Genomic DNA, 12,866 nt, shown 5'->3' with positions numbered 1-12,866 from the left:
CGCGGCGGCTGGCCGGCCGGCGGGATAGGCGACGAGGCGAAGTAACTGGAGACGGCGCGGGCGGACCGCTCCGTGTGGCTCATGAAGCGCTCCCCCGTCATCTCCCAGGCCTGGCACTGGCAGGGCGCCTCCGCCTCCTCCAGCGAAGCTAACCCTAACCCGGCCGTCGCCAAGGTCGTGATGTCCCTCGACCCCCTCAGCTCCGCCGAGCCCTCCCTCCAGGCAAGGATCCCGCCCCGCCTAGCACCCTGATGTTCTCCTCTTTTTTATTGGTGTGCGGATTTGTTCAGTAGAGTCGCCTCGATTGAGCTGCAGAAACCAATGGGTTGGTACGGTAGCTGTGCTAGCTGATGATCCAACTGATGATCGAACTGGATGGCATACTACTTGATAGGAATATACTAGGGCTAGACACAATTCTGTTCATGAACAACAACCTTCCTTCTAGTATATAATTTGGGGATTATTTTGAGTCCACAGGCTAGGCTAGGAACAAGCTTGGGGAAGACGGGTCGAACTGCAGTATAATTTCTTAATAGCTGAAGAAGTGGATGTGCAAATCATATCTTTGATGCTAAATTGATTGAGTGGGTGGGTTGTTTTTCTTCGAGCGAAACCGCTTTTTGCTAGATTCAATTATATGTAATCACTGTGTTTTGCATACACTATGAAGAGCATACAGATCTTATGCAGATTGAACCTAGTACATATAAGATGCTCATTTGAAGAACTAGCTGGCATACTGCTCTGTCCTAACTGTTAATTTTTGTTCATTCTATGCCAGTATCATTCTCAGTATTTCTTGCTTGTGGTGCTTATCGTTCTTACATCATGTTATTTGGGATGGCAGTTCAAGATGGCGAAGGCTCCAACTAGGGAAGCTAGCACTTGCAGTTTACCAAAGAGTTCCTCCTTGAATATGCTCTTACTCCTCCTCCAGCTCCTCGCCATCACCACCCTCCCTTGCTCTGCCAACAACGCCACCCAACTAGTCTATGACACGGAGGGCAACGTGCTAAGTAGCAAGCAAAATTACTACATCCTCCCTGCTAAACGTGCGACCGGCGGGGGCCTCAGAGCTTTGCCTACTGGCCTGAGGTGTCTGCACTTCGTGTTCCAGGAGCGCAACGGGGCTGTCCTCGGCACCGCCCTGCGGTTCACGCCACTACCAGAACACGCTTCAGCCAGCGAGCCGATTCGCTTGTCGAGGGACATCTGGATCGAGTTCCATGATTTTGATAGTTTTTGCTCTGAAAGGCTAGATTGGCACCTTACCGATCAGGTACCGGAGTCGTCATCAGGAGAGCCTAAACACGTGGCCGCCGGCAGTGAAGAGGGCCTAAGATCGTTTGCGGTGTTCCGGGTTGAGAGGCATGGCACAGGTCTCTCGGGATATAAGATAGTTTCATGTGTTGACAAGGGGCCATGCAAAGATGTAGGTTTGCATGCTACTAAGAACAAGACGTGGCTGACCGTGAGCAATAAGCCTTTTATGGTTGTCTTTAGGAAAGAGAGGTTATATGTGTTTTTTGTTTTGCTTGTTTCTGGTGTTGATCTGTGCGCAAGTTCATTGTATTGCAACAGGAATTGCTTCTGGCACGAGTCAAGAATGTACTGTATTCTGCATACAGTATGAAGAACATGTACTGATCTTATGCAGATTAAACTTGGTGCTTTGAAGATGCTCATTTGAAGAACTAGATGGCATACCGCTCTGTCCTAACTGTTGATTGTTGTTCATTCTTCTATGTCGGTCTCCTACTCATTTTTTTCTTGCCTGTGGTGCTAGTGCTACCATTCTTACGTCATGTTATTTGCAATGACAGCTCAAGATGGAGATGCCTCAAACTAGGGAAACTAGCAGTTGCAATTTACCAAGGAGTTGCTCCTTGAATATGTTCTGCCTCCTCCTCCATCTCCTTGCCATCACCACCCTGCCTTGCTCTGACAACAACACCACCCAACTGGTCTATGACACAGAAGGCAACGAGCTAAATAGCAAGTCAAATTACTACATCCTCCCAGCCAAACCTGCGAGCAGTGGCGGCCTCAAAGCCGTCCCGACCGATCTACGGTGCCTACATTTTGTGGTCCAGGAGCGCAGCGAGACTCTCCTCAGCACACCCCTGCGATTCACTCCGTTGCCAGAACATGCTTCTGCCACTGAGCCGATCCGCCTGTCGAGTGACATATGGATCGAGTTCCACGACTTGAGAAGCTTTTGCTCTGATGTGCTAGATTGGCACCTTACCGGACAGGTGCCGGAGTCGTCATCGGGAGAGCCTAAACACGTGGCCGCCGGCAGTGAAGAGGGCCTAAGATCGTTTGCGGTGTTCCGGGTTGAGAGGCATGGCATAGATCTCTCGGGATATAAGATAGTTTCATGTGTTGACAAGGGGCCATGCAGAGACCTAGGTTTGCATGTTTATAAGGATAAGACATGGCTAACTATAAGCGATAAACCTTTTATGGTTGTGTTTAGGAAAAGGACTATATAGGTGTTTTTTTGCTTGGACCACTGATTAAGTTTTTGATCGCAGGTGCTCGTGATATTCTGACGTGACAAAACCCAACCAGCAGAGTGCAATATCACTGTGCAGGCCGGTGCTTACCCATCTCTGAGCTATGACTGCTTTCTAAGAAAAGAAGGGTATGGCAAGTGCCCTTGGCCAAAAGTTTTTGTCTGTGCGTATTAGTCGGTTTTGATGTTAGCCATCCTCGGGAAAGTTCCAACGCTGGTTTGGTTCACTAAAATATTTAGCTGCACCTTTTATATCAATCTGTGCAATATAATCTTTCCCCAATATCTTCCCATGACAAGGTCGCACGCATATTTCAAGATATAAAGCTGGCATAATGCATAAGAATGTGCAATTGCTTAAATACCCATTACAAACGCACATAATCCGTCCGTGGTTACATCTTTGCATTCCACGGCACAATGGTCATGTGAGGCTTAGTTAGTTATAGGAGCCTAGGATGCATAGCAGCTAGTTAGGAAAATATTTTCATGGCTCGCAGTCGAGAAGGCATGTCGATCTCCAAGAGCATAGAGGAGAGAGCCAAGCGTTGCAAAATGTGGATCTCCTTCGTCTCTAGATCAAGCACGGCCAGAAAATCACATGCACCATTTAATGGCCCATGCCAGGGCAGGCTTATCTGCATCAAAACGACACCTCTCCTCTCGCCCAAGGGCCTAAGCCAAACATGAAGATACCAGTGGGGAAGAACCCTGGGGTCTAGCGACCGTAGCTTCTTCTCCACATCGATCACAGTCTCTAAGGTCCAACCACCGCCCGAGAGCTGATGCCACACAGAGATCGTGCACCCAACATTGACGACCAGCTTTAGTAGCATGTGCCCGTCCCGCGATGAGTACGACCCCAGGTGGAACCGGCGTCGGGCTTTGTAGCTGGAGATGGGGCTGGGGAGGCCAATCGTGCCAGGTTTCTCCATGCAGACGTCGTAGGTCAAAATCTCGCCGCCATGCCGCCCCAGCCAGTGGATGACACCGCCGTGGAGGACGACAGTGGTGGCATCAGGACCAGTTCCGAGCCACCGCTGCAGGAAGAAGTTGTCGTGGGTCGTGACGGGCCCCCAGGTGCCGGTTGATGATGCGAAGGTCCGGAATTTGATGCCACGTCCTGTGCCTCTATTGGTGTCAGACGATTTATCGAAATAGCCGACGAATAGCAGGAAGGAGCAGTCGATGCCGTCTGCGGCGGTGATCAAGACGCACTTAAGAAAGCACCCCATGTCATTCGAGATGCCTGGTGGTTCAGAGAGGAAGGTGCGGTGACCGCTGATGGGGTCGTACACGCACATGTCAGAGTCGCTGCCGACGACGTGGTGATAGCAACGGTGAAGGAGGACGAGGCGGCCACGAGACTCCATGGGATAGTACTTCTCGAAAAGATCACCGGCGTTGCGTGAGATGAAGGATGACAGATGGTCATCGCAAAACAACACGCCGGCGGGCGTGGATGGGTGCACCAAAGAGAGGGACGGCGGCGGAGCCTCCGCATCATCATGTGTCTGGAGGTAGGCGAGGATGCACGAAGGGACGATAGTGCCGTGATGGGTGACGCGGCGGATGAAAGACGGACTGAGAAAGTCATGACGAAGGAGCTTGCATAACGCGGCGCAGCGGACGAGGGTGCCCATGTCGGAGCGCGCGACGATCTCAAGTAGGATATCCGCAGGGAGCGCCCACTCCATCGCGGCCGGTGACGCCGGCGCCTCCGGCGTGCACGCGTTTTGTTGGCCGCGTACCAGCGATGCCATTTCAGTGCAACGTGTTTGAGGTCGAGAGGAGACCGTAGCTAGCTTAATTTTTCTGACAGTATATAAGACCGTAACTATATAGCTTAGCTAGAGCTAGGGACGTATTTATTGTGTAAAGCCAATTCAAGTTGAATTCGACCTGGAAGCAGAATCCACCGTAGACGGCTATCGGACTCAAACGTTACTACTCCTACAAGTCTATTTTTTTTAGAAACTTCTACAGTACTAGTCTACTATGAAATACAGTATAGTTCGTCCGCTATGTACTACTACGATGATAAATTAATCCCGAAATTTGCAAGGAAACGACTCTAATCGTCGTCTGCCTCTGCCTCAGCAAGTCTAAGCTGAATATAGAGACCCCCTACAACAACAACAACAACAACCTTTTTGTTGCACACAGAAAGATATATGACAAATTATTTCCAAAAAAACACAGCTAAGAAGTTTATATCCATTATTACTTTTTTTGAAGGGAGTTTATATCCATATTACTTATTAGCAAACGTTGCCCTTGCGTAGAAATGGCAGAAAAATAAATACATCAGCAACTCCCTTAAAATCTTTCACAATGTCATACTTGAAACATGTTTTTTTAAAGAAAGATTACCCCAGCCTTTGCATCAATATGATAGATGCATCCATATTATTAAGCAAATAGTGAACAAGGTCTGTAGTACGGTACAAACTCGCGAAAGGAGCTGAAATGCATAAAGATAAAAGTTGCCACAACCGGCAACAACAGACAAGATGACTAAACACTTAGCCTATTATTGGATCGTCATTCAAACCGGTTGTAAGTATCCCATACTACCGTCTCGTAACGGTTGCACCTAATAGCCCTATGCTCCTTGGCTTCTGCATAATTGAGTGACGACCACGTACGGATCCAGGCAGAACACTTTTTATGACCTGCAAAAGTTTTGTAAGAGTTTATCTGTTAAAGATCATATCATTTTCATAGTTCCATATAGCCCAAAGTAATGCACATACTCTGATTTGAATATGTGCCGCAATTTTGGCTCAGCTCCATTTAGCCACATAAGTAGTGTTGCACAAAAACATAAAGGTGGGACAATTTTTTAAGTGTACTGAAATTATGTCCAATTTATTAGACAACAAAAATACCTACCTAGTTGTAGGAAACATATATAATAGACCCTTTTTAAAATACCCCATATAAAGAACAGTATTAATTAAAGGTGCATTGTAAACATAATTTTGAAATGATGAGCATGCAAGATAATATCATATTTGGGATTTTTCTAAGAGATTTCCGTATATAACATGTTAAATTTTATATTAGGTTCTGGAAGATATGAATATTTAGAAAAATACTTGAATCTGCCTAAAAAAATTAGAAAGGTTAAACTGGGCCAAAATTGCAACACCGTGCAACCCCTCTGCTAAGGGTCGCTTTGGGCAAGGCATCTCTATCTTACGCCAACCAGAATTCAAAGAGAAAGGCAAAAAATGGAGAGAGGTGGGACTCGAACTCGAGTCTTTCGATTGGAAGAATGGCTCTAGGCAGTCGGTCTATGGTTCGATTTTGTTGCTTGCTAGGATAGTTATACATGAATCAAACGGAGCGGCTAGAGAATTAAGAAAAAAAGATCATCTTTTATGACTTACCCGTGGCATTTTGAGAGTAATTTAATGACGGACGGGCAGAAACACTAATAATTCCTTTATTAATACTAGCAAATATGCCCGTGCGTTGCAACGGGAGACAAAAAATTATGGCTAACTAAATAAGTATGACTCAATATTCTAATATATGAGCGTACTCTATTTTAACATAGTGGTTCACCATGTTGCCATTTTTTTTCTCACCCTAGCCGATGATGGTCGCGATGTTCACGTGATCACAATGCACTCGACATGGTAAATTCCAAGGCTACGAGTTTACCGGTGCATGCCACACTTGTCATTATGTTGCGCAAGGGAACGTTTAAAACTTTAAAAACAAATCTCATTGACCACGAACTACTCCCAACGCCAAGACATATAAAGACTTTTGAAGAACTAATCAAATCCTAGACATAAAATACTTTTGAATCAACAAACAGTTTTTCGAATCGATAAACATTTTTTGTTTAAATTTTTGATTTTCTCAAAAAAAAAAATCATGAACATTAGTTCTGTTTACAATTTTTTTGAATGTATGAACCAGTTTCGTATTCATTAACATTTTTGACTCAACAAACATTTTTTGAATCAATGAATTTTTTAAAATTGGGGAACAAAATTAAAAAAATATTTATTATTATTATTGTGAACATTTTATAAAATTTCATGGACATTTTTTTTCAGATTCCCGAATATGTTTCAAATACACGGTCATTTTTTCAAAATCATGGACTTGATTTTATTTCCTGACCTTTTTTTTACAAATTGTGATTTTTTTATATAATTTTGCGAACAGTTTTTCAAAACCACCAACATTTTTTGAACTGCAAACTTTGTATGATTTTCTAAACATTTTTTAATTCACATATATTTTATAAAAAAATTATCAAACTCGCAACTTTTGGAGTATTAAAACCCGGAATTAAGTTAAAGAAGAAAGAAAACAGAATGAGAAAAGAAAAGACAAAAACGTAAAATGAAAATAGGGAGTGAAGCCCCGCACATGGGCCGGCCTATGAACGCATAGCGTGGGAAAAGAAAGATCTGTGGAAGTTGGGGATCGAACCCTGGTCTCCCCGCTAAAAGAGCGATTGGCCAACCACTCGGATACTCGTTGTTCTATGATCTCTACTCGTCGCGGCCCTATAAAATAACGAAGGAAGCGTTGATTTTTGGTCCGAAAAATCAAATCGTTTTTCCACTTACGGATGGCATTGGTGGGTAATTTTAACCAACTTGAAGGGTAATTTTAATGACGGACGATCAGAAGCGATAGCCGCTTTATTAGTACTAGCAAAACATGCCCGTGCGTTGCAACGGGAAAAAAATATCCATCCATCATGCTCACACTTTACAACATCGGCGAATCCTTTGAAATCTTTCACGATGCCACACAACAAACAACATGATAAGTGGTGTTTCGCAAAAAGCATAAGATTGGATGATTTTTGAATACTCAAGATGTTTCAAATTTATTTAACAACATAAATATCAATGGTAAACCGACATTTCCAAAATACCACATGTAAAGAAGATATTAATTAAGGTTGTATCGTAAACAAAATTTTAGAAATGATTAATATAATAGCATATTTAAAATCTGCATGATTTTTTGAGAGATTTCCATATATGACATGTTAGATTTTGGGTTTGAAAGTTATGAGTTAAAAAAAATTGAATGTGCCCGAAAATAGAAAAAATAAAAATAAAGTGGCTGGGCCAAAACTGAAACATCATGTGGCCCATCTGCTAAATAGGAGAGAATGGAGAAGGAGAAGATTTCTCGAAAAAACAAAAAGGAGAAGGAGAAAGAAGTGAAAAGGAGAGAACCAGGAATCGAACCCGGGTCTCAGGTATGGAGACGTGAGGCTAATACCACAACGCCACTCTACCTCGCGTTATGAATGATATGGGCTTACCTTAAATAAACATAAGCCGTCCGCGATTTAAGTGAACCGTTTTTTCCCACTTACCGGTGGCATGGTGGGTAATTTATGCCAAATTCGAGGGAATTTCTATGACGTACGGGCAGAAGCACTATTTGCTTTATTAGTAGGTAAAGACTAGTACAAATGCCCGTGCGTTGCACCGGGCGATAAAAATGATAGAACCTGCTTGATGGGTCATTTTTCGCCATTTTTAATATCTAATTCTAATAAATGTTGAACATGGAAATTTCTTTTTTTAATAAATTCATTAAAATGTAAACTCTATAAAATAATTTTTTTTGAAAAGAATGTATTTTTGTAGTAAAGAAGTGATTTTTTGGGCGAATTTTTAAGTGTTTTTAAAAATTACAAACATATTTTTTTGAAATATTTTTAAACTGTTTTTTGTGTTAACTTTTTGGGTATTTTTTTTGGTAATTTTTACAGATAGTTGGTAGCTTGGTTGGGAAATTTATTTTTTTTACTATCTGGGCTTGGCCCAAACAAAATAGTTAAGGTGCATGGAAGGACCCACGAACTTATCTTCGTACCGCTGCGACCCCTAAAAGAAGATCTTCTTACTATTGGGCCGTGAGGGCCCAACAATGTGTAATTGACCCTTTCTTTTGCTACATATCTAAAACTACCATCAGGGATGCAATTAAACTAATTGATAATTGAAGAAAGAGCAGAATATATGAAACTTCAAGAATTATTCCAGCATCATGTCCAAGAATAATAACCAAGTTCAAGCCACCATGTTCAGGTATATATGTAGTCATCAACATGAAATTCTTTGGTTCAATCCAAATGCCATGTGTACATGAGCTAAATATACTTATACCGGTCTAGCACAGAAAGAAGTACATGATCGGCAATGGCAAAACCCGATACAGTATAGACTTGTATACCAAGGGAAACTGGAACAAAATGGTTTACAAAATGTACAAGCTTTACTCTCCAGACTCTGCAGGCTATAAAAACAGAACACACTCAGGTGCCGGTTCTTCAAAATATAAAGTCGTAGCTGCATTTGTTCAGAACAAAGAATGAAGCATTCATAGCTTAGCCGCCCTCTGCTTCAGTTAAATAATACGTGCTAGCTTGCTTATGGATGTGCCCAGAAAATTCAGTGTGAACAACTCTGAACCTGACTCTGGCTAAAAGAACAAAATCATTGGCTTGATTTAACTTATTATGTGTTCTGCATTATGGACACCGTGACATCAGTAGCAACTTAGTGACATGTTTCAATTGGTAAATATAAGAAACTTAGTGACGACGCGTGTTATTTGAGGATGACAATTGTTCTCTCCCATACCCTTAATCAACTCATACACTCTGATATGTAAATTCAGGCCATATACATTCAGCTTCTACCACACAAAAAATGAACCTAGAAAACCTAGCAAGTACTATTACTTTTCAAGGACCAAAAACTTGAAAGAGGAATAACATAGAAGAAACGAAGAACAAACCTCTAGTGGAAGCATTACATGCATTTGTGAGTCCAAGCATAATATCTGCAAGAAATTCAGAAAATACAACATGCCTCCAAAATTCAGAGATCTCATGACAGGTGGACTGATGCCCAATATATCTTTAGATAAAGAGGGGGGTGAGATAAAGAATGTGCATGTTTCCCTAGGTAGTCTGATGATCCGAAGCAAATTATCCACAAGGAATTGGAAAAAAAATCAGTAGAACATCCAAGGACCAAATGGGCAAACAATAATATAATCTTGAAAAGAAATACCAACATTAGTAAATTTTACCACGAAACAATGGCAGTTCTCTGGCACTTCTTTCCTTGTACCCAAAATAATTCCAAAAATAACAAACAACAAATTACAAAACCAGAGAAGGTAATCTGGTGTACTTTAGTCGTCGTATAGTGCTTCTACTTAGCCTAATAGGGGTAGCGCCACTCAAAAAACCAGCAAATCAAATCAATCTTGCAAGCTTTTTCTTCACTGTAACTATTCCGCAAGACTGCTCGAATATAAGCTATTTAGTGGAGCACAACTATAGTACTGTGCGATATTTAGAAATCAGCTTGTGCGCTCAAGTGCAACTCAATTGCATACCAGTTTGGTGATGGCAACTAAATCTGAAATCCAAAAGCTTAAGTAACGTCAAAGTTGAGATATCGCTTCCTTGCAGCTATGTTTCCACTGACAAATCGACTTCCTGCTAATGGAGCAACCCAATGATTAGTGGTAACATAATTAAAATACTGCAGTGATACTTTCTTGTTGGTAAGAAACTTAATTTCAGTGCTAGAGATAAATTATTTGTTTCAGCATGCTAGAAATAAATTCTTTGTTTCGCCAAAATGACAGTATTTTTCTGTTCGGGAAACTTGATGTTTCGGCAAGATCCTAAAAACAGCAGCAACAAATATTTGCAGTAGAATTATCACATATCTCGGCCTCACCATCTCAAAGCGACACATAAGACAAACAAAAAGGAAATCCAAATCGCACTTGTTCCTACTATATATCTGCAGATCACAGACCATGGCTTCACAAGCTTCCGCCACTCTAGCACATATGCCCGTCCGAGGTTCAACTATCATTATTCTCTTGTGTACAATCAGGACAGAAGCAGCATAATTTTTCTGACACTTGAATTCAAAACAACTACTGAAACCAAATTCATGTTGCTATTTGGACGCACAAATACTCTGTATCAACTAATGCATTGTGCATGGAAAACGGGAAATTACCTCTTGTTACAACCAGGAGCTTCAGGATTTACTTTGCTTGTTAATTCCACCGACTACATTGGTGTAGCTCTCTTCCTTGCCGGGTCTATTCCTCAGCTGCTGCACAAGAATAAACAACAGTAAGCGATTTAGCCAATGTGAAGTCATCGTTTTACTTGCACCTATCTTAAATCAGAAGTGAAAAAGAAACTCAACTGTGCACATTAGCAGAAATCATCGTCAACAAAGCCATAATGTACTGCCATGGGAAACAACACCAAATAAAGCATCATCAGTTCATATATGTAAGAAAAAAAATATGCTAGCAAGCAACAGTGCTGCTCCCGAAACTGTAACCGTCGAGTCCCGCGAGATACATAACCATCGACCATTGTTTCGTCGCTTTGCTGCACATCAGACACACGCCTTTGCCCAAACATCAGGGAAAGGTTTGGGCGCTGTCATCCTTGAATCTAGGGACAACCAAAAATAACAGATCAATCTCCATGCCCAACATAATTTGCAAAATCAAGTGAGTATTTCCTCTCTCGATCTCCTGGCTCTGCTCAACTACGGGAGCCGGCAGAGCCAGACAGGGGAACTTGTGTGCGCAAACGTCAATTCCATATCAGGTCATGAGCCGGTGAGCAGCGCCCCGAGGAAGTGGAGATGGATGTACCAGGGAGAGGCAGCAGTATCTTTGCGCACAGCAGCATGAGGCAGTGACGGAGATCCTGGGGGAGGCACGGAGGTGGCGAGGTCAGTCCTCGGCGGGTTCACGCACAATTGGGTGTCCACCGGCGGGCAGCGCGCTCCGCGCGCCGCCGGACCTTCACCATTGACCACGCCTCCGGCCATCTCTCCTTCCTCTCCCTTCCCTCTCTCTTTACTCCTGTCTCTCTCTCTTTCTCAAAATCTCCCTCCTCTTCTCCCACAGGTAGCAACCACTATGGATGGTGCTGCCCGAAGCTTTGCTAGCCTCCCATGGCGTGCCCCCACCTCCACTCCGGTCTCTCCTCGCCGGATCCGCCCCGCCGCACCCATTACCGTGCCCCTCGAGCTCCGGCCTCCTCCCATGGCGTGGCCCGCCTCGACTCCGGCCTCCTCCTCGCCGGATCCGCCCCCAGCCGCTCGAGCCACCGCGTTGACCCGATCCAGAAGCTGGGCTTGAGCGGCGGCGCGACGGCGGGTCGAGTTCCGGCGGATTCCGGCGGGGCGACGACGGGGCGGAGTTCGGCGGCGCGCGGCGGCGTTGCAGGGCGTGGCGGCGCTGGAGGTGGATGAGGTTGGGGTTCATGGGTCGTTCGTGTGGCTAGGTTTTTTTTTCTTTCCAGGGGGACCGCGGGTTGAATTCTCAAAACGGCAGGGTTCTTTTTGTAATAACGAAACGTTTTCTGAGATAGCAACTTAAAAAGGGACTGCGGGTTGAATTCTTGAAAATAGAGGGGCTTTTTTGCAAAAGTGACGACGACGTACGGGCAGAAGCATTAGCTGCTTTATTAGTAGGGAAAGAGGTAAAGATAAAGACTAGTAAAAATGTTCATGCATTGCAACAGGAGAAAAAAAATCTATGATACCCCTACCAAATAAGTATGGCCTAGCCTAAAACACAAGTGTGCTGATTTGATTTTTGACCGGCATCAATTATTCACAACATGAAAAATAATTATACTTCAAGCAAGACCATCTTTACAAAATGAATAAGAAATGTATGCATTATTTGGTTTGCAACTTTCATAGTTTATTCTAACTTCCACTATTTCATGATCAACTTTCACTCATATCCAAACCCATGGCCATGTTTCTTATTGCCCATGGAACCTTCTAATCCCCAATGCAACTGTCAACTGCCTTAATTTTGAATTCTTGATATTTGAGTCACATTTTAGTTGCTCAAATAATTGTCACATGTGTGCCCATAAGTTATATTAATTATGTTGATCCACATCCTTACATTCCAGACCATTTGGATTCCATCTAAAGGGTTTTATAAATCCAAACATTTTTTAATTTTGTTCAAACTTGTCAAATTGTCATCTTCCAGAAAATCCTCAAACCAATTCCATAAAAACCTACATATTTTTTCTAAGTCCAAAAAATATGTCTCCTTGTGAGATTCCCTCTCTTTATTTTCTCAAAGTTTTTGTTTATTAGAAATTAGAGTTATTTTCTTGAGGCAAATTAGAAATTTGAAATAGAAAATAAAGAGGGATTGGGAGAGGGAACCTGCCCAGCCCAGCAAGGCCCACTTAACCAGCCTATCTTTGGCCAGCCAGCCAACACTGATCTAATCCTTAGCCCATATCCCTATCTCCACT

The 12,866-nt window shown here is 43.0% G+C and overlaps 1 protein-coding gene and 1 long non-coding RNA gene across 5 annotated transcripts; one reads left to right on the top strand and one right to left on the bottom strand.

The window, feature by feature from the left end:
* The first annotated feature begins 6 nt into the window (after positions 1-6).
* Positions 7-2,563, top strand: LOC119354656. The gene is made up of 4 exons (XM_037621389.1): positions 7-222; positions 851-1,435; positions 1,827-2,449; positions 2,482-2,563. The coding sequence occupies exons 1-4, from the start codon at positions 82-84 to the stop codon at positions 2,561-2,563; spliced, it is 1,431 nt and encodes a 476-aa protein (XP_037477286.1). The 5' UTR covers positions 7-81.
* Positions 2,564-8,537: 5,974 nt separating this feature from the next.
* On the bottom strand, positions 8,538-11,845 carry LOC119286211. Of its 4 annotated transcripts, none has more exons than XR_005140302.1 (4): positions 10,765-11,845; positions 10,570-10,668; positions 9,320-10,031; positions 8,538-8,815 (listed from the first exon to the last, which is right to left on the bottom strand). It is a non-coding gene; the product is annotated as an uncharacterized LOC119286211 (long non-coding RNA). The 4 variants fall into 4 exon arrangements; XR_005140300.1 differs by having other exon boundaries at positions 8,538-10,031; positions 10,765-11,021; positions 11,228-11,843; XR_005140301.1 differs by having other exon boundaries at positions 8,538-10,031; positions 10,570-10,665; positions 10,765-11,835.
* Between the last annotated feature and the right edge of the window lie 1,021 nt (positions 11,846-12,866).

The sequence above is a fragment of the Triticum dicoccoides genome, chromosome 1A (genome assembly GCF_002162155.2).
Source record: "Triticum dicoccoides isolate Atlit2015 ecotype Zavitan chromosome 1A, WEW_v2.0, whole genome shotgun sequence".
Classification (NCBI taxonomy): domain Eukaryota; kingdom Viridiplantae; phylum Streptophyta; class Magnoliopsida; order Poales; family Poaceae; genus Triticum; species Triticum dicoccoides.
This window is presented reverse-complemented; position numbering and strand designations above follow the sequence as displayed.